This window comes from Ctenopharyngodon idella, chromosome 18 (genome assembly GCF_019924925.1).
Source record: "Ctenopharyngodon idella isolate HZGC_01 chromosome 18, HZGC01, whole genome shotgun sequence".
NCBI classification, from domain to species: domain Eukaryota; kingdom Metazoa; phylum Chordata; class Actinopteri; order Cypriniformes; family Xenocyprididae; genus Ctenopharyngodon; species Ctenopharyngodon idella.
In genome coordinates this window covers 26,132,228-26,155,263 of record NC_067237.1, presented here as the reverse complement: position 1 = coordinate 26,155,263, position 23,036 = coordinate 26,132,228, and the positions used below count along the sequence as shown (strand labels likewise).

At 36.2% G+C, this 23,036-nt stretch overlaps 1 protein-coding gene across 1 annotated transcript in view; it reads left to right on the top strand.

Annotated features, from left to right (window-relative positions):
- cdh13 (cadherin 13, H-cadherin (heart)) overlaps positions 1-23,036 on the top strand; it is a 355,078-nt gene that overhangs the window by 143,721 nt on the left and 188,321 nt on the right. Inside the window, exons 3-4 of the mRNA XM_051869540.1 lie at positions 684-895; positions 11,955-12,068. Coding sequence (XP_051725500.1) covers positions 684-895; positions 11,955-12,068 — 326 coding nt within the window. The remainder of the gene's footprint in view (positions 1-683; positions 896-11,954; positions 12,069-23,036) is intronic.

Sequence of the window (23,036 nt, the reverse complement as noted above, 5' to 3'; positions counted from 1 at the left end):
TACAAGAACATAACTTAGAGTGTCAAAGAAGGTGGTAAAAGGAAGGAAAGGAAGAGTTATGGATGAGAGAAAGAGGGATAGGGAAAGGAAATGGGAGGATGAATATGTCACAGAGGACGAAAAGAGTGAAAGCGAGGTATGGAGCGTTGAGATAAGATGGAGACGGACACGATCAGAGGGGATAAGCTGGCCCGGTGTGGCAATATCTTCCTCGGTCAGACCTGATTGGTGAAGATGAAAGTGGGGTCGATATTATTGAGGGTTAAAGTTCTCTATTTCACGTATATATACATTGATGAATGAGCCATATTTTATTTATTGCCTGCTTTTAGCTCATGGATGAATGAGCTCTTGGATAGCTTCTTCAGGCATAGTCACCTTTTCAGGGACATTTTCTGCAACAGCAAGTCCATTTTTCATCAACCATAAGAGATGTATCACCTCGAAGGAGCCCTTTCTTGACAATTTTTACTGTGGAAGCTATACTAGGTGACTTGTGAATGAATGCGGTCATCCTAACAATGCTATCTGTGGTTAATGCTATCCGTTAGCATTCCTCTTAATCTATATGACAACATATGATATATATCGTCATGGCTCTATATCGCTATTTCAAGTGTTAGACTTTATTTCTCATAAGCTAACATGTCAACCTCCCCTTTTCTTTGTGCATTTTTCTGCAGTGGTGTTTGATGACTGCGCTGGAAATGAGGGTGTGGAGTTTGAAGTATCGAACCCAAACTTCTTAATAGACGAGAACCTGAATCTGGTTCCTAGAAGAGACGTGATTGACAGCGGAGACGTCATGTTTGTCCATGGTGTCAACGTTCATGTCGATGACATGGCACAAGTGACCATTATGGGAGCACCGTCCAGATCTCCACAGACACTCAGGGTAAGCATTTCTCTCTGTGTTGATTTTGTATATGTGTGTGTTTTGTTAAATGGCCTGAAGTTTTCAATCTTGTCATTTTAAATGCTGGAGACATCATATGTCTGGACACCCATGATTCTCTTCTTACAGAATTGGATGTATGTGTCAGTCAGTGTGTCTTTACTGCCATCATATTGACAGACTCCAGCTCAGACTGGAAATTACCCATCATGTCCTGTCATTGTCTCTGTAAGGACAGCCGCATATTTCATTCAGAAGAGATCAGTGTTAGAAATTAACTTTTCTTATTAAGGGGGAAAAATTGCCCCCTGGGGCTTTTTTATGTTCATAAGGGCATATTTTCTAACCATATAAAAACACTGAGTGTTTTCTAATGATGTTAAATACTTCAGTTCAGTCAATTCATTGGAATGAATTGGCAATCTGACCAATTATGGCTCTTTCCCATGAAATTAAATTAGCATTAAAGGGTTAGTTCACCCAAAAATGAAAATAGTGTCATTTATTACTCACCCTCATGCCGTTCCACACCCGTAAGACCTTCGTTAATCTTCGGAACACAAATTGAGATATTTTTGTTGAAATCCGATGGCTCCGTGAGGCCTACATAGGGAGCAATGACATTTCCTCTCTCAAGATCCATAAAGGTACTAAAAACATATTTAAATCAGTTCATGTGAGTACAGTGGTTCAATATTAATATTATAAAGCGACGAGAATATTTTTGGTGCACCAAAAAAACCCAAAACGACTTATTTAGTGATGGCCGATTTCAAAACACTGCTTCAGGAAGCTACGGAGCATAATGAATCAGCGTATCGAATCATGATTCGGATCGCGTGTCAAACCGCCAAACTGCTGAGCAGTGTCTTGAAATAGTTTTTTTTGGCCCACCAAAAATATTCTCGTCGCTTTATAATATTAATATTGAACCACTGTACTCACATGAACTGATTTAAATATGCTTTTAGTACCTTTATGGATCTTGAGAGAGGAAATGTCATTGCTCCCTATGTAGGCCTCACGGAGCCATCGGATTTCAACAAAAATATCTCAATTTGCGTTCCGAAGATTAACGAAGGTCTTACGGGTGTGGAATGGCATGAGAGTGAGTAATAAATCTGCTTTTCTTGGTTAATATTAAAGGGTTAGTTCACCCAAAAATGAAAATTCTGTCATTAATTACTCACCCTCATGTCGTTCCACACCCGTAAGACCTTCGTTCATCTTCGGAACACAAATTAAGATATTTTTGATAAAATCCAATGGCTCAGTGAGGCCTCCATTGCCAGCAAGTTAATTTACACTTTCAAACGCCCAGAAAGCTACTAAAGATATTTAAAACAGTTCATGTGACTACAGTGGTTCAACCTTAATGTTATGAAGCGACGAGAATACTTCTTGTGCACCAAAAAAACCCCAAAATAACGACTTTATTTAACAATATCTAGTGATGGGTGATTTCAAAACACTGCTTCATGAAGCTTCACGAATCTTTTGTTTCAAATCAGTGGTTTGGAATGTGTATCAAACTGCCAAAGTCACGTGAACCATTGAAATTTCGAAACACTTATGATGTAACAAAGCCTTGTTTACTGAAATCATGTGACTTTAGCGCTCCGAACCACTGATTCGAAACAAAAGATTTGTAAAGCTTTGAAGCTTCATAAAGCAGTGTTTTGAAATCACCCATCACTAGATATTGTTGAATAAAGTCGTTATTTGGGGTTTTTTTTGGTGCACAAAAAGTATTCTCGTCGCTTTTAACATTAAGGTTGAACCACTGTAGTCACATGAACTGTTTATCTTTAGTACCTTTCTGGCCATTTGAATGTAAATTGTCTTGCTGTCAATGGAGGCCTCACTGAGCCATCGAATTTTATCAAAAATATCTTAATTTGTGTTCCGAAGATGAACGAAGGTTATGGGTGTGGAATGACATGAGGGTGAGTAATTAATGACTGAATTTTCAGTTTTGGGTGAACTAACCCTTTAATTGTGATTTAATTGCAGTTTAATTTAATAAAAAAATATATATGTATATACTACCATTTTAGGGGTTTAATAAAAATAATACTTCAGCAAGGATGCACCAAATTGATAGAAAGCAATATTAAATACTTTTACATTGTTACAAAAGAATCCTATTTCAAATAAATACTGCTCTTTTAACATTTCTTTTAGCTTTCTATTAAAAGAATCCATAAAAAAGTATCACAGTTTCCATGAAAAATATTGAGCAACACAACCGTATTCAACATTGATAAAAGTCATGTTTCTTGAGCACTGTGTGTATGTATTTTTTTTACAGCAAAGATACATCTTTTCATTCATATTTTTAAACATGCATTTCAGCATTCTCATAAGAACATTTAGGTTGTAGTTGTATTATACTGCATAGTGAATGAAAAGCACCTAGCTCCCACCTCTTTGAGATAAACTGTGAATTATACTCTCAGATTAGACATATAGCATGAGTGAAGTGATTGCTACGTGAGAGAGCTCGGGCAGAACAGCGGCGTGTGAAGAGGCTGAGGCGAGAGCCTGGAAGCAGGGTCATTATGGGTCATACATCCTGTAATCATAGTCAGACTAAGCCTTCAAAAATAAACCTCGCCCCAACCCACTGGTTTGTTCCCAGTAGAAGACCTCGCATCAGCTAGCGAATGCCGAAGGGAAACGCTTCTTATTGATGCCATATTTGACTTAATGCCCATTTTATTGGATTTTGATTATTGATAAGTGCGAGTGGAAATGGAAAAGGCCTCCGTCTTCCCCAGAGGTTGACGAGATGTAATTCTAGCTGCCGTACAAGCACAGCATAGGGTGAAGAGAAGGCCTTATGAGAAAAGTGAGAATTCAAACTATAATTCAGTATTTTATAGAGAATCAATATACAAATTAATTTCATGATTTGTTTTCCTCCCTGGCGTTTCTGTGTGTGAATGAGACAGTCTTTCCTTGTGCAACCACCAAATGGAGTGCAAAAAAAAAAAAATGCTGTGAATTTGTAAGACCTTGACATTTCATACTTTTCATTCTGTATCCTACTGAAAAACTGGATGCTAGAAGAATAAATATATTGGTTTTTCTCTTTCACAGTCATTTTTCATTTATTCTAAAGAAGAGGATGACCTGATCACAAGGTTACAGGTCGGAAATCTGTCTTGTTTATTGCCATTACTAGTTTATTGGCCTTTCTGGTGTCTTTAGCCTTGGCCAGTGGTAGTAATGTAATGTTCTTGTGTCATAGCGAGTGGTACTTTATGAGTGTTAAGTTGCTTACGCTGTTGAGAAAAGAAGAAGAAGAAGAAAAACCTAAACCGATCTAAGATTTTAGCTTTTTGCTGGTTTTATATGCATTTTAGATACTTGCCAGCTAGTCTTTTCAATGAGGATCTCAGAAGTTCCTATGAGATTGTGGGGTTACACAGGGCTGTTAGGATGAATCACTACAGGCATATAAATGCAATACAAACCTACAGGTTTCTGTCTGCCACTCTGACTCCTCTCTCCATCTGGAGAAATGAGAAGTCAGAAATGAGTAATGATACATCCCAATATGGTAGTCAGCAGCAGAATGGCAGAACTGACAAGGACGTGGTGCCTCTGTCCACCCTGTGTCTTAATTAATGATGAGTTTTGATGACTACGGAAAAAACAAATTGAGGGTTTTGATCTCATCTGCATTGTTACCAAGACTGGAAAGGTTCTTAGTGTTAGTGCAGTGGTTCTCAACTTTATTGACTCATACCATTATTAATATTAGTATACACTTTTATTTTTTTATTTTATTTTATTTATTTTATATTTTTTATTTTATTATATATATATATATATATATATATATATATTTTTTTTTTTTTTTTTATTGGTCAGTGAAGTGGAAACAGGGATGAAGTGGTGAGAGAGGGAGAATTAGATTGGGATATGACCCATGACCTGGGTTCCCATAAGCCAGCAGCTCATTTTGTGATGTAGAATTTGCTTGCATTGCAGTTTTGAGCAGAAAAGGCAGGTGGTGCACTGTAATGGTTGAGGCTCAGAGCTGTTAACCTAAAATTTGCTGGTTCAGTTCCATGCAAGGAGGTAACCATGAGCCGTCGGATGATTGCAGGGATTGAAAACAAGCTAAAACATAATAAAACTGCTTAACACACAATTTATTTGCTAAATGGTGGGAGTAATTTCCAAAAACGTAATCCTCAATGCAGCTCAGCAGTGCAATGTACTCTACGGCTGGGATTCGTATGCCACTAATCTTTAAGCCCCCCTGTTTCAGTTATTAATGAGAGCTCAAACTAGCTCACAGAGCGGAGAAAGCCGAAGCGAGGATGATTGTACCTCTGTAATTTATGAACAGGAAACATTAAAGATTCATGACTATCTTCTTTTCAGCTTGTCAGCACGCTCCAGCCAACAGTGTTCATCACTGGCAGAGGGAAGGCGTAGCAAATGCATACAACAGGCCTTGCGCTCTGTTCTCAGAGCGATGCGGTGCGTTATTCTGTCCTTGAGAATTTGGAGGGGGAAGAGTGGCAAAGGAGTTCATCAATAACCTCAATGCAGACCTTCATTTTTCCAACAGAGAAGGTTCATAAAGTTCCATCAGTCTCTCTTGTTCTCTCTATCGCTCACCGCAGAGAGCTGATGAGTTGGCGGAGATGTTTCATCTTCACCGTAATACCCGTCACTCTGTCACTTATGCCTCTTATGTAGTGGATGAGAATAACATAAACTCCCCTTATTATGAGAGGACATATTGCTTACTTTTTCATGTAAATGTGCTCTCAGCCAAGGTGAACTTCACAAAGGGACTGATATGACGCTGTTCTGGGATATTATAGATGTCAGGACAGTGGCTGAAGGACACATAGTAACTTTAGAGCAATTTCTGGAGGTGATGCAGGTTTGATTATGAGTTTGAATCCTTATACCAAAGATAATATTGCATCTGAAAGTTTTAATGCTACAATAAGCACCTTTTAACGGGTTAGTTCACCCAAAAATGAAATTTCTGCCATTATTTACTCACCCTCATATCGTTCCAAACCTGTAAGACATTTGTTCATCTTTGGAACACAAAAAAAATGAAGATATTTTTGATGAAATCCGAAAGGTTTTTTTATTTATCCCAAATAGAAAGCAACGTAATTACCTCATTCACAGTCCAGAAAAGTAGTAAAGACATTGTTAAAATAGTCAGCGAGACTACAGTGGTTCAACCTTAAAGTTATGAAGCAACAGAATGCCGACTCATTATTGGCCGGCTCCTGCGTCAGCATCACACGCATGTGTCATGGTGCTCACGTGAACAGCGTCTGCCAATACTGAGTCGGCGTTCTAATGTAGAACATGGAAGCTTGCGCTGTCTATACAACGGAAACAACATAGGAGACTGAGGCCGTGTTTACATTAGTGCGTTTTTGTTTTAAAACGGCGTTTTAAAATGAAAACGATCCTCGTCTACACTGGCGTTTCCACAGCGTTTCAGAAACAATTTCCGTCTACACTACATGACCGAAAACGCATGTCACGTGACCGTTCATGCACACTGGGCATGCATGTACAAGTGTAAACAGTTGCCTCTTGCGCTTGTAGGTAGCTGAAGTATTAAAAACATGCAGAGTTTAACTGCACAATGGCTGCTAAAAATGACAACAAAGCCAGCAAAGATTGCAGTTCAGTCTTCATGTTATTGTTTACATGGTCGTCAAGGATACGCAGAGCAAACGTAGGCAGCCACGCCATCATTTTAAAAAGTCTCCGTTTGTTCAGTTTACAGTGAAATGCAACCCCAGCGTTTTCAAACTAAAACAGGCTCTGCGGTGTTTGCGAAAGTCTCCGTTTTTGAGAGTCGGAGTACACCGGAGTAGTGTAAACGCCTGAGTAGTGTAAACGACAGGCGTAACCGTAGAAAAAGTTATGCATTTTAAAACAAAAACGCACTAGTGTAAACGGGGCCTGACAGGGGAGAGACGAAATTGTTGAATAAAGTTGTTATTTTTGTTTTGTTTTTGCGCACAAAAAGTATTCTCGTTGTTTCATGACATTAAGGTTGAACCACTGTAGTCATGTTGACTATTTTAATATTGACTATGTCTTTACTACTTTTCTGGACCTTGAATGTGGTAATTATGTTGCTTTTATGGGGGATTAAAAAAACCTCTTGGATTTCATCAAAAATATCTTAATTTGTGTTCTGGTCTTACAACTTGGAACGACATGAAGGTGAGTAATTAATGACAAAAAATTCATTTTTGGGTGAACTAACCCTTTAATGGGATATTTTAGTCATTATTTACTCAGCCTCATGTAATTTCAAATGATTTATTTTTTTCTTTGGAACACAAAAGAAGTTATATTGGAGAAAGAAATATTTTTTCCCCCTTTTTTTTTGTTCCAAAGGGAAAAAAAGTCATTTGAAATGACATGAAGCTTGAGTAAATATGACCCCAAATTTAAAGTAAACTAAAGAAGTTATGAAGAAAGTTGAGGTCCACATCTTCTTTTGTGTATTACAGTAGAAAGAAAGCTATACAAGTTTGGAACAACATGAGGCTGAGTAAATGATGACAGAATATCTCTTTTGGGTGAACTATGGCATTTGAGATTGTTCAGTTCAATAAACAAGCGGTTAATATCAAAACTGACATTTTAGACACAATACTGCAAGTTACTTTGTCTATTTTTGTTCCACTAATTAAAGTAGCTAAAAGGAAAACAGCAGCAGAGCCATTGCATGCCTCTGAGCAGCACTCAGGTTGCTGAATGAATCATTTGAGTAAATGATTTAATGACTTGCTTGTTATTTCTGAGTGAATTAGTATTTTTGAACATATTAAATGAAAGATTCAGTGACTCACTCATAAAGACTTGTTGCCACTTTTATGAAAATCCAGTTAATTACATACTTTACAAATAGAAAGTAATTCTTCTCATTTGATTATTATTTTTATTTTTTGATTGGTGTTTTTTATATTTTGATTGGTAAAGTTAATAAATGTAAACCAAAGGATAAGATTAAAAAAATGAGTGATAAGTCTCACAATGAGCTTCCTTCAATAACAAAAGACTTAAAACAAATATAAAACAAATTGCTCAGATTCTGATTGGATAAATCACATTCAAAGGTGCACAATATATAAATAAACAGATTATTTTGCTCCATCTCTGAGTGTGGGTATCGGATATGGCCAGGTTATGATGATGTGTTGCATTACCTAACAAATGCAAACAAATGACTTCATTCTGTTCGTTCCATTCCACCTTTTTGCTCTCCGTCATCCTGACAGCCTTTGGGCTCCAGCAGCACCGAATCTCCAACCTCTCACGTTCCCCCATCATTTCACTGCTGCTACGCCTGACCAAAGACATCCAGCAAGGACAGAACGCTCTGTGCTTCCGATGTAAATGGAAAGTTTGTGACCGCACCCCAACCATTTCCCGCCCAACAAAAAATGACATACGAGTAGGACACAATAAATAGCTTGTCAAGGGTATCTCTCTTTCTGTGGAGTACTTGTTTAGTGGGTTGGACTTTGGAGGAGAGGAGCAAAAGAGGCAGAGAGATAAACAAACAAAAATAGATAGAAATGGAAATAGAAGCATAAAAATGGCTGGATTGGCAAAAAGCGCCTCTGTTGTGCTTTTCCAGCCTTGATAAACTATGTAGTCACTGTAGCTGCTGTTTGCCAGTTGCTACTAGGTGACATTCTTTTTTGCCCTCCCTCTTTCTCCCTCCCTCTCGTTCTGTCTTGTAATGCAGCTCAGATAGGTTCACTGTTGTAATGAGTTCAGATGCATGCTGGGATCTGTGTAGCAGCGTGCTGTCGCCGTGTCCTCAGCTTCAAGTCAGCTGAAAGGCTGATTATGTGAAGCAAAAAAAGGTTTCTAAAGCCTTTTTGAACAAACAGAGATACCAGGATTTCTTTTCTGTTTACTATAAAGCAAATTATGACTATTACCGCATTTGCTCTGATAACAGAATTCATCTCTGTGTTTAATGGCGTTTTTTTGATGACAGCAGGATGTAAAGTATTTCTCTCAATAAAGGGAGTTTTTGGAGAAAAACATTGGTGTGTTTTTGCTAATGACATCTAAACAATAGAAGCCTGTAATAATTCATTTCAACAGATTTTTATTACTAAAATGAAATACTATTAAGACTGATCCTTTGGGATTTATGATAAATGTTTAATTTTTGCAGGCAAATATCCTGAAAAACGTCACCCATCAATCTTGATATCAGGCTGAAAAGTGTTCGAGACATTCTTCCTCACATTAATAGCCCAGGCTGTCTCCAGAGATGGTGGTGTGATGTATCCATTTCGCAAATGGAATCTTCTGTCCGGTCAGAACAAGATTGGCCATTTAGGTTCTAATGTACTTTTGCTAATGTACTTTTATTTTATCTCTGCATTTGCCCATTGATATTTACTGCTGTACTGTAGTCAGCTGAAATTGTATTTGATTTTTTGTGATACCAAAACTTTGAAATGTTTATGAATCTTGACTGGTTTCCTCTTTGTTGGGAACAAGGTGGTCTGTAATGCCTTGGGAAAGCTATTCGATAGCATTCCCATTCATATCAATGGCAGTTGCTTGCTTGACTTGCACATCCAATAACTTGAGCCACTCTGGGGAAGAAAAAAAAACAAAAAACTATTCTTGACAAGTATTTTTTTTTTTTAATCTATTTTTCAAGTTAAATGTCAAAAATAATACATTTAAATTTACTTAAGCAGCAACACTGCATAAAATATTAAGAATTGTTTTCAGAAAATGTATCTTTAATATGAATTTCCCCCCACTTATTGTAAGAATAAACAAGTTAACATTTACATTTATTGATTTAGCAGACAAAATGCACTTATATTCAAGATACAACTTATATTCAGAAAACAAGTCTTAATATCTCATGCAAGTGCATTTATCATTTAATTTTTAGATATATTTTTCCTGAAAAAAATTTAAAAAGGCTAATTAAGAAGTATTTTTTATCCTGAGCTGACGTTAAAAGCAAAATATAAGTAATATTTTACAATTTCTTAAGTATTTTTATTTAATTATTTATATGAGATACTCTACCATTCAAAAAATTGGGGTCAGTAAGTTGAACTTTATTAAACTTTATTCATCAATGAATCCTGGAAAAAAATAGCAGCACAACGGTTTTCAACTTTGCTGATAATAAAGAAATGTTTCTCAAGCACCAAATCAGCATATTAGAATGATTTCTGAAGGATCAGGTGACACTGAAGACTGGAATAATGATGGTGATAACAGGAATAAATTACATTTTAAAATAGAAAACATTTTAAATCGTCTTATTATTTCACAATATTACTGTTTTTGCTGTATTTTTGATCAAATAAATGCAGTCTTGGTGAGCATGAGAGAATTATTTCAAAAACCCCAAAATTTTGAACAGTAGTGTATATACAAGATGTTTTTTTTTTAGTCCATGTGGTGCAGTTCCAGTGTCTACCAGCAGGGAAGACACTAAGGGCTACCTTGACCAAGGCTTAGCTAACCAGCTAAGCCTTGACCCATTGGTTTGCGGAAAGCATTTTGAGCCAGGTCATCAAAAGACATTATAGGGGCATTTACTCGTGCCACATGGCGTCTAGGGCCAGCGGGATCTTGCATGGGTCGATGCCACCGTGCTAATATATTCCGTTTCACCCTGCTGTCAATGCTGAGTGACAAATATAATTTGTGCTACCATCTAATTGCCCTTAGGGGCTCTAATTGCACCAGTGTTGACAAAGGAAAGAGAATAGAACAAAATGGCGAGGAAGAAAGAACGGATCAGAGCCGGTAACTTGAGAGAGGCTGATTAGCTGGTTTATTGAATTGAGATGCTAATAAACTTCACATGGAAGCCTGATCCCAAGTAAAACCAAACACATTTACTGCATTTATATACCTTAGGTAGGATGAGATCTGTGGCTTAGATTGCACGTTCTGTATCTTTAAATCTGTACTTTCTGGAATACTTTATTCTGATTGGTCAAATATTTTTCCACTAAATTATATAATTGATAATTACTCATAGCAACAGCTCTACTACATGGTTCTGATTTAGTGTCTCTCATATCACTCGGTTCTCCTAAAATAATTTTAACTTAAATCAATATTTCATGTTTATGTTTTTACTTATTTGGTGAGTAGCCACATAATAAGCCGGGTAATGTACAGTTAGGCAGTCATTATCACAAAATAAACCCCATCAGGCAGACACACAAGAGCAATATTTTGCGATAATGACCAGCTGACTGTACACTATCCCTTAAACAATATAATGTCTCTCTTTCTGTCACTGTTTTTCTTTTTATGGCTGAGTCTCAACCCATTTTAGAGCCAAAGAATGAATTCTTGTGACATTATTTGCTTAGTTTAAGTTTCTGAAATGGGACATGGGTTTTAATTAAGCATCTATCTATATGAGGGAAGCACTGTCAGGAAAGGTGGGAAACCACAGAACTGCCATAATGACCACTTTTAATGACTTTGGTAAGAGCAGAGTGTGGCTCGTTTGTATCGATGTGCTCGCCAGAGTTTTCAATTAGTGCTATCAGATGTCTGCATAGTTCAGTAAATCTCCTGAATGCAATAGGATGCATTGTGGCTGTTTTTCTATCCATTTGAAAAACATTATATGGAAGTATCCAGTGAAGGGTTTGTAGAGTTCTTCATGAAGGGATTTACATTGATTTTATGAGGTATTCATAACATTATGGGACTAATGTGGTGTATAATAGCGTAGTGGTTAAAGAGCTGGGGTGGCAACTGAAAGGTTGTAGGTTAAAACTCTCCAATGGGTGATTTAAGATCCATCACCATTTTCCCCTTGAGCAAAATACTTAGCATAACTGATGTTCCTGTAGTAAGTGTACTGAACAAAGCAATCAGCTAAATGTCCTTTTTAGGAAAAAGTTTACCTAATATGTGTTATATTTGGCGTAAAAGTAGAGTAGCACATACTTCAACAACTGTATTTCTTACAAGACCTCACATTTTAACTTTTTTACTTCTTATCTTTGCTGTGATTTAGGAGATCCTGGGTCTGTCAGACATAATGCCATACCGATCCAAAAGATCCCTGCTGGTGCCCCCCATGTTTGTCCCAGAGAACCAGCGAGCCCCCTTTCCCAGGTCTATTGGAAAGGTAAGACCTTGCAGTTGTAATTCTCTTTCACGTTAACTTAGTGCTATTCATGTTCATTGCCACCATGATCTTGTTCAACCATAGTTTTTCAGTGTGGACAGTGTGACAGTGCTACTTAATGGTTTAGATAACCCATTCTTTGGTTCTTTGGTTTTCAGGCTCACTTAGCTCTGATTCCAAGAAGTCAGATGAAATTAGCAGAGAAATAATGCATGGGGTGATGTATTTTCATAGGCCAACCTGGAAGTTCACCCTGGTTAAAAAAAAAAAAAAAAAAGCCAAAAGAATGTTTCCATTAGCTTTTGGATTATTTCAGAAAATAAGCTCTGTGACAAAGAAAGGTTTATGATTCTTACATGTTAAGGCAATCTTCAAATCTTCACTAATAAACAATTTTTTTGAATGGATTTTGAAGCCTAAAAACAATAAAGTAAAAAACTAAAGTTAGAGGTAGGCTATAAATTAACTACATTATGGTCACATGACTTCAACTTCCCCACCACTAAGCTTCCAAAAAGTCTTTCAATCTTCAAATAAAACAAACAAGTTGGAAAGTTTGTGACGTTTAGTGTCCCTGTATTCTCATTTAGCCACTAGCAACTGGCTTTTTCAAGACATATAAAAGCTTAAAAACTTAACTAGCGGGGTGTTACGAGTGTTGGGGAAAGTTAATTTTAAAAGTAGTGCATTACAATTTTCTGTTACTTCCTAAAAAAGTAACTAAATTGTGATCCTGGACCACAACACCAGTCATAAGTAGCACGGGTATATTTGTAGCAATAGCCAACAATACATTGCATGGGTCTTTTATGCCAAAAATCTTTAGGATATTAAGTTAAGATCGTGTTCCATGAAGAAAATTTCCTACTGTAAAAATATCAAAAATGTATTTTTGTGAGTGGATATGCATTGCCAGTGACTTCATTTAGACAACTTTAAAAGTGATTTTTTTTTCTCAATATTTTGATTTTTTTACACCCTCAGATTCCAGATTTTCAAATAATTGTATCTTGGCCAAATATTGTCCTATCCTAACAAACCATACACCAATGGAAATCTTGTTTATTCAGATTTCAGATGATGTATAAATCTCAGTTTCAAAAAATTGACTCTTATGACTGGTTTTGTGGTCCAGGGTCACAATTGTGTTACTTAGTTATTTTTTTATGGAAAGTAAGGTGTTATGTTACTTTTGTGTTAGAAACTAGACAAGGATGTGTAGAAAGTAATTCTACTAAACTCAACTATTTTTTGCTGTGGTTTTATGAACATATTTAATATGCTTTGAAAATGCTGCTATTGAAAATACCTAAAATGTGTTAAATTGTGTCATCGTTTCGGTTCAGATTTGTGTGTTCTGGTCCTTGTTTGGCACTTTTTTTCTTTTCTTCTTTGTTTTTTCAGGGCTCTGTATTTTCAAACACATCTAAGACCAAAAATAAGGCAGAAAAGAAAGAAAACATGCAGGAAAAGACATCACAAACCAAGCTTTGCACATCATATTTGTTTTGCAAGCTTGAGATATGGGAGTTTTGCCCTAGTTGTGCCCCTGCCCATATTTTTATCACCATACCAGCTTTGTATATGAATGTCCCAGGTAAGATTCTGCAGATTTTTGCAAAATATCTCTGTTTGAGCTTTGAGGTGATGCCATCGGTTCAGCCCTGGTTTTTAATACAATAGTCGAGTGTTGTTTTACCATTCAGGGTGAAAGATAAAAGAAAATGGAAATGGAATGTTGGAGAAAAATAATTTGTTTTGGAGATGCTTGTTTACAACAGGAAACTAAGAGGTAGAATCAAATGTTTTCGGCACTTCCTGTTCACTTTCTTTTTGTGGCTCTGTCTCAGCGTGGGCTGGGGTTATTCCTTAGCCAAATAAAAATGCTAGATTACTGTGGCACAGCGAGTAAACCACAGTGAATGCCATTTTTTGTGGTGTTGAATGCAAGGACTGAATCGTATTGCAATTTCTCCCACCGACAGAATAACCCCTCCATACTACACATAGATTACTATACTTCAGCAAGTGGTAGAAAATACAGAGAGGTCCATTGAGAGTCTGATGAGGCTGACCTCCACCAGACTCTTACTATATACATCTACATATGTCTACGCTCTCTCAATCTACAGGACCTCTCAGCAGTTTCGCAATGGCGAAACACACAAGGGGACTGGCTACTGTGACCTATTTCATTTGATAGCACTGCTGTATATTGGAAACCAGGCAAAATGGATTTTCCACATGGATAAATCTTGTTTCCTCTGCGCTGTTTACCTACCATATGGCGTACATTCATTTTTCATAATTTCCACTGAATGGGAAGGCTGAAAGAAAATTGGGAATTGCCCCCTAGGATGATGGAAGTTCGTAGAGAAACAGAGGGGTTTCCCAGATGTTTTTTCATGGGAAATGCAGTAAACATTTTGGGTGTTTGGGAAAGCCTTCTGTTTCTTTTTAAATTTCCATCATTCAGGTGGGACATTGTTTATTTTTATTATTGTCGTACAAAGATGAATCACGCTGCCTCTGATTATTTGCTCACAATTTTAGAAAAGCCACTAACTAAATAAGAGATACTATGATAGATTTGCCATCACAATCCTTCTAAGCTCATTAGATTATACAATTATTTTTTGTACATCCTCTTTGATTTTATACTGACACCTACTGGTGTGGATGCATGAATATATAACAGCTATATATTCTATATATAATATATTGTTGGAACTAACGGAACTACTAGCCATTTCTTGAAATATTTTCTAGTGTCGTAAAAAAAATGTTCTAAGAAGGTTTACTTAAAAGTAATTTTCATTTAATCTTTGCACACTTTGTGCACTTTAAACAGTTCTAAGTTGTTTCTTCTATATTTTTATGATAGTTTATAGTTCTAAAGATATGTTGATCCCTGTAGGAAGAAATTGTGATCCATTTATTTAGAGGGGTTTCATTTGATAAGAACCACTCTGTCCATCCATGTTCTGTGTTTCCACAAGTTAAATCATACAATGGGGCAAGTGGTTTTACTCCATTCCTTTCTTTAGAGATGAGTTCTATTGGATGGTGTTGACTTGAGATCCACTCTCAGTTAAGGGGGCTTGAAGTATTGGAAAAGTAATAAAGAACAGATTTGCCCTGATTCCTGTTCTGGCTTTGACATCAGTCTGCTGTGGGATTATGGGGGATTTATTATGGTGGAGTGTTCACCTGTAGCACTGCAATCTCACAAATGGGAAAAAGTCCAGAGGTTCCCTTTCGGACCTGCCTGTAATTGTCCCTGGGCTGGTTTTTATGGGCAGTGGTCTTTTTCTGTTCTATAATGTCCTGGACTAAACCTCCCCACGGTGATTGAATTGCTCAGTTTATGTGTACTTTTTGGCACCCGGAGCTGAAACACTTTCCATATTTTGTGGCTTCACAGTCTCGCTTATTCTCACTATCTGCAATGGTTTTCACCAATCAGAGGAATATTTGTGCCATAATATCTTGATATATGTTTATTTGTCTGTATGTCTGTGCATCATTATTAATGGTGGGTGCTGATTGTCTTTCATTCTGCTTTGACCTTGCGTTAACAAACAAGAGTCTCATGTGAAAAGAAAGAGAGAGAAAGAGTTCCTGTGCTCTAGAGTTAGTTAAGTGCTCTTTGTAGATATCTTTGTGCTGCTTGTTTTGCACTCTAGAGAGTATGACCCTTTCTCTCTCTGTCTTACCACTCTGTTTCCCTATGTCTTTATTTCTTCCCTCACACTGAAAGCCATTTGTCAGCAGAAGACATAGCTGAGATATTTGTTTTGAAAGAAATTCTGTTCTTTTGAACTTTCTATTAATCAAAGAATCCTAAAATCCTACTTTTGATCAAATAGATGCAGTCGTGGTTTTATTTTATTTTATTTTATTTTATTTTATTTTATTTTATTTTATTTTATTTTATTTTATTTTATTTTTAGAACAAAATGTGTAAGTCTCTGTCAGTAATGTCAACCACAGACCTTATTTTTCTCATACAACATAAACTGACATTTTAAAAACCCAGTAAAACTTCATGTGAGAAGCTATTACAAATTACAAATTGAGCAACTCTATTTTGATTCTTAGAAATGGCCCAGTCTGTTCCCTTAGAAAAGTATTAGCACACATTTTCTCAGCAAGCTGCATGATTTGAAGTATCTCTCATGTCCAAAGCACAAGCATTGTGGGGCTTTCTATGCAGAGTTAAATATTTAGGGTTAGGGGGTTTGTTCAAATCCGTAACCCAAAATTTGAGCAATAGTAATAGTGATGCTTCCCTTAGCAAGCACCACTTAGTTCCTGCTTTTTGGGTTGTATTCAAAGGGAAAGTTAAGCACACTGTGTCTAATACACAGTCCCTTTGACATCAATTTTCATTCAAAGTCAAGCATCCGTAATTCAAGGGAAATTATACACCACTGCAGTGCTCATAAAGCCGAAAGCTATCACAGTAGAAAGACAGAGTGAAAGAATAAGAAAGTGAGGACATATCCTCTCCTCCCCTTCAGTGCTGTATTGTCAGAGAAGTTCGAGTCGGGTCCCTCCTTCTTGTCATATACATGCTGTGGCAAGAAACAGCTGCTCTTTCATGTCCTCCCTGCTTCTAATGAGAGCTGATAGAAATAGGTGAGCGTCTCCCCCAGGGCTGTTCGCAGACATCTAATGACTGAGAAGAAAGCCAGGGAGACTGTGTAGGATTGTGTATGTTTGTGTACATTTATTTGTTTGTACTTTCAAATAAACCACCACCGGTGAGCACGTTGTAAACAGCGAGGCAGCGCCTGCAATCTGTTTCCATGGCCTCTATCGCCACACCGCACTAGTAGTTCTGATCATTCTAAACTTGTCTTGTCTCTTTCAGACAGTTCCTTGTATTCCACTGAAAGTTTGACTGCAACGATCACGCCACACATTGGATGAATTTCGCTTGAAAATAAGCATCAGTATGCCCTGCTACCTCCGAAGGGCACATGAAGGGTGCAGGACGATAAATAAATAAAAAAATATTTAACTACTGTTTAAAAGTTTAGGGTTGGTAAGATTTTTTTTATGCTTTTGTAAGAAGTCTCAAAACTGCATTTAACTGATCAAAAATACATTAGAAACAGTAACACTGTGAAATATTATTACAATTTAAAATAACACTTTTCTATTTTAATTTATTTTAAAATGTAATTTATTCCTGTAATGGCAAAGTGGCTATTCCTCAAGACTTCAGATGATCCTTCAAAAATCATTGTAATAAGCTGACTTGGTGCATTTTTTCATGAATCTTTGATGAGTAGAATGTTGATAAGAATGGCATTTATTTTAAATATATTTTTTTAACAATGTAAACATTTGTAAAAAAAGAAAAAAAAAAACTTATACAGCATACTTGCTGTATAAAATAATTAATTTCTTTCAAGAAGAGAATAAAAAATTCTAACTTACCCCAAACTTTTGAATAGTGTATGTTTAGAACATCATACATCATATAATTTTACCTTGATATCATAAGTATAAGCAATATTTGTGTTCATAACTGTTGATATTGCTTGCTCAAACAAAATATTTTGTTTCTGTAATGGTGCATTCACACGGGGCGTTGGTTCTCGTTTACTTTGAATGGGTGACATCATGCGTTGCGAACTGAATTGTGGGTTTCGTTCCGTTGCTTCACTCGTGTTGTTCGCGGCAGAAGTTGAAAATTTCTCAACTTTTCGAGTGCCATCACAGGCGCAGAGCTGGGTAGATTACTTATGAATTGTAATCAGTTACTGATTACAAATTACATGACAAAATTTGTAATCAGTAATATAATCTCCTAGATTACACATTTTTGGTAACATAATCTGACTACTTTTGGATTACATTTAGATTACTTTTGTGTTAACCCTTATTTGATGTCCTACATATTGTAGGAAAATCTTGTACTATTTTGACAGATACAAAGAAAAAAACATATTCCAAAAAATATATTCTATTCACCAACAAGAGCCTCAACAGATTCTTTTTAAAGTGCTGTGTATGGACAGTTAATATTTCCAAATACAACACTAATATACCTGTTAGTGTTTGCTGATAGTAACACTGAATAAAACAAAATCACATCTTATGATTTTAAAACATATATACTTAAAATTAAGCAAATTTAAGAGAAAAATTAGGAGATTCAATGAATTGTAAACAACTTACTGCCATTGTGTAAATAATATGTAATCATGTAATCCATAAAAAAAGTAACTATAATCTGATTACGAGTATTTTAAAAAGTTGTTTACTCTAATTACAAGTACTTGATTTTTTGGAATCTGATTACGTAATCCAGATTACATGTAATCCGTTACTACCCAGCTCTGTGCAGGCGTCAGCCAATCAGATCGCCTTATGCAAATACCCTAGCGCAGATGCATTCATGCAACACCAGAAAGTAATGTGATTGGCTGTTGTCACTAGGGGTGTAACAATACATTGATATAGATCGATACATCGATCTAATGTCAAACGATATGATGCATCGATGGAAAACGTAAAAAATCGATACCTGTGGCTATTTATGTATTTAAAAGGCACCTTCGTTTTAACACTCTCCATATTTTCACACAATATCAGTCTATGCATTATCGCCAATGCATGCATTCTGGTTTAAACTACCTTTCAGAACTTGTGAAAGACGCTCGGGACAGTAGATGGAACTGTCACTGTCCCGATCGAGACAGTGCACGAAAGTTTATAATTTGCTCGTATATAAAGCCTTGCAAAAAGCAGCGTGCACACATCTCAAACAGTGTTTGTTAGATCGCAGCACTGGAGAATAGAGTGCTATGAATCGCTCTTCACACACACAGTAAACTAAAATTTAAAACTGTTAAAAGAAAATGCTCAATAAACTGCTGCGTAGGAGCTCTGCGCGCTGTGACTCTGCGTTGCTTCAAGCGCATCATTCTGCACACGGGATGCGCATAAGTGCTTTGTCGCTCTGTATTGGGGTCTTTATAATACTTTTACACACTGAAACTATATTAATAGCCTGTCTTGTTCTGTCCTACCTATAATATGTTGTTGCTTCATTAAAAAGCTGCGCTTTACGCAGCTTTTTACGCTATAAAGAAATGTCTTTTTTAATTTTATAGTATATAGGCCTATATATAATATACACAATATATGCCTACAATATTTCCTTGTTTATCAGTTTTTTGACATTACACTATTTAGCACAGAAGCCTAAAATACTTTCTGACTGTTGTCATGTCATAAGCTGTCATTAGATTACTGTGTGACTTTTTTATTTGTGTTTATTTATGTCTGAATCAGGGTGCAGGATGTGAAATTTTGAAATAATTGTTTATGTTATATATTTTGGTTGCAGTTGTGAGTTAGTAAAAATGTAACTGGTTGTGTAAAATAGGCACATAATATCATAATATCGAAATATTGATCGATATACCCCTGAATCGAATCGTATCGTAATCGTATCGCAGAACTTTGTGAGATATCGGAAAATATTGTATCGCTGGCTATGAGAATTGATATTGTATCGAATCGTGATGAACTATCCGATTTACACCGCTAGTTGTCACTATGACAGTCACGTCAGCACCAAGCTTCAGACACGCCATCCGTCCAGCTTCGCCACTGACGTCCCGTGTGATTGCAGCGTAAGCATTTATTTCAAATTGTGTAAATCCATTTGGCAAAAAACATGGGATGTACAAATTGGTACCATACTGGTCATTGGCCGCTATTGGCGAATATTGATTGATATTGGAAATTTAATAGTTCATGCTGATTTTCTCCAATAATTTACATTTAGATTACATTTGTCATCTAATGTGTGAGCTTACTCTTTAAAAACACAAATTATTTATTAAATCTTCAGCCGATTTCAAAATGAATATCTATTTTTCATACTGTACTTTATAATGTCATCAAGTTGTGTCACCTTTATTTCTATAGCGCTTTATAGAATACAGATTGCTTCAAAGCAGCTTTACAGTGCTAAACAGGAAAATAATGATCAAGATGATCGTGTTGTGATGGTAAAATTCACATAATATCGTTTAAAACCACTATTTTAGTTTTTAGTGTGTTGTTTTATTTATTTAGACAAAGTAATATAGAATTTTAAAGTCTGACCTTTTTAACATGAAAATAATGCTTTTAATGTCAGTCCATCTCTATTTTCCTCTGATAGTCCCTGAGGGCATACAAGCAAGTGAGCACTGTAAAATCTCAAGTATAATGCCACAATTTATAGCCACTATTTGTCGTCTTTTCCCCCTGTCCAATTTCCACCCTCTTCCATCCATTTCGTCTCATGCATCATCACTCCTCTGGAGCCATGGCTCCTTTCTGTTCTTTCCGTTCCCTTCTAATTCTCTCTCATGCTGAAGGAGACCATCGCACCTTTAATAAAATACCTCTGAAGTACACAGAGAAAAGTTTTATTTTTCTATCGGATCAATATCGCAGCTGTGTGTGCAGCATACAGCAGAAAGAAAACAAGCTCCATAGCAACCACTCACAAGACATTCCCGGAGCCGTTAAGGAGTTCTTCACAAGGCCGAAAGCAGTGTGGGAGGAAAACAGACACGACTCAGAGACGAGAGAAGGAAGAACTGAGCCTGACGGACTGTTGTGGCGTGGGACTGCTGTAAACAGGCGACGCTGCAGTTTGTTCAGGTGTCTTTTGGCTGAAAATGGGCAGAAGAGTTCTTTTACAGATGACCTGTGGTGGGATTCAATCATGATTTTGTAGCAGGTGTAGGCTACCTGCTCTAAAGTATATGCTGGGCTTCCTGCCTGGGGTTTTTGGGATGAAACTGCAACCCTGCTGAAAAGAAGACAGCTTAAACCAGCTGTTTTGCTGGTCTTAGCTGATTTGAACTTGTTAAGCTGGTTTCCCAGTCTGATAGATGTCTAAAACCCCATTAAACCCAGCAAAGCAGACCAGACTAGAAGATTTATTTATTTATTTATTTTTTTATTCAGCATGAAACAACTGGCCATCCTTTCTGGCTCCTCTGTAAACACATACATTTATGGACAAATGGCTTATGTTACATGATTTGTTTTACATGATTTTTTATGCAATTATGTTAATTTGTTTCATAATGGAGGCATTTAAGGAGATTGCTGTACAGGTGCTGTGTACATGTTTTTAGCCTGCAGCTAATCTACCTACAATTTGTGGACAAATCCACTAAAAGTTTCCAGTAGTTTGCAAAATAACATAGTATTTTTTTTTTTTTTTTTTTTTTTTTTTAATGTTTTTAAAGGGAAAATTGGATCACAAAGCTTTCTTTTTGCAAAAAGTGTTCCATTTTAGAAAAAATAAATAAATGATGCTAAGCTACATATGCTAGGCTAAGTTAGCCGTGAACACCTTAGTCCCTTTACAAAAAAAGAAGTTTAAGTGTGCTATTATTTTAAACTAAAAATAAGAAAGTATATTTTCAGTGTACTTTTTATGTACTTCTCAGAAATTTACTTGACATACTGACAGAAAAGTCTAAGTATATTTGACTTACACTTTTCAGTCTTTTGATTGAGGTATAATTAAGTACTCTATACTTGTAGTTGTGTTTACGCTTTTGATGGAGTAGCCTATTAAATACTTTTTTTCATATAGTTTTACATACTATCTTATAAACTTACATTGTTTGTAAATATTGATTTATAAAGAAAACTGATATGTTCCTTATTCTGAGTATGTGAATTTTTGTGTAGTCCACTGGTAGTGTACATAGGAATTTACTTCATATGTACTCAACTCTTTCCCCCGTCATGATTTCACTGTTAAACGATAAAGGGTGATATTACTCATCTTCTGAAAGAGTGCAGAATCTCTGGATCAAAACACAGGCGAAGAAGAAGCAAAAACAAGCAATAAAAGCATTACTTATGCACATTAAAAAAATAATCAACAAACATTAAACAGCATATAAATCAAAACTGCCTAACATTACCGAATGAAATGTCAACCCAGGAAGAGGTAATGACTGTGAAGCTTTGGGGGTGTTGATGGACACGATCTACTCCATTTATGTTTTGAGCATTGTTCACTTAAAGAAAATGGTATAAAACTACTAAACAAGTAGTTAACTGAGTATACTTCAAAGTGTACTTTCATAAACTAAAAAAATGTTCTAGTATTTAACTAAACTATCAGTATAGCTACCTATAAGTTCACTTGTAGTGTAGTTGTAGTACAAACAAAAATAATGCAGTTGTAAACCACTTGTGTACTCAGTTTACGATGGTTTACACTTAAAGCTTAGGGCACTATTTTGTGTTTCATTTACACTGAACCAAAACAGCATTGTGTCGCCTTTGATACTAGGGGCTGAGGTGTGTCAGACCCAGTAAAATTTAAGGTCTTCTTTTATGCAGCATTGCATATTTACACAGAATTTTGAACAGGCACAGAGCCAGCTTAACTCGGCTCTGTAAAGATGCCTGTATACTTAAGTATACTTTATACACTAAAAAGTTGGCCAATATAGTCCCAAGTAGTATTGAAATACAAGTACACTACTAGTACATTGATATTAGTATACTCACTACATAAAGTATACTTAAAATGAACTTGAAATATGCTTATTTTTTTGTAAGGGCTATCACAATTCACAGAGAAATGATTATTTCTATAAAAAGTAGCAAAAAAAAACAAAAAAACAAAAATGTCTTATGGCCTACATTTGTTTTTAGCAATACTATCTAGTTTTATTTGAAACAATAGCAACAATTGCGTATCAAGAAAATGTGAGTGTATACAGCACTGTGTGCTTTTGTTTCTGTCAGCGTGACTGCTTGATTTGTTGTTTTCGCGATTCTCTTTAGTCCATGTTACAGTCGCGTACATTAACAGCCATCCACTAAACAAGATAGCTTTCATTGTGCTATAAAATTTTGCAATTTCACAGCTGTTTGCCGGCCACAGTAAATACACCAGGATTTGAAGGCCTCCTC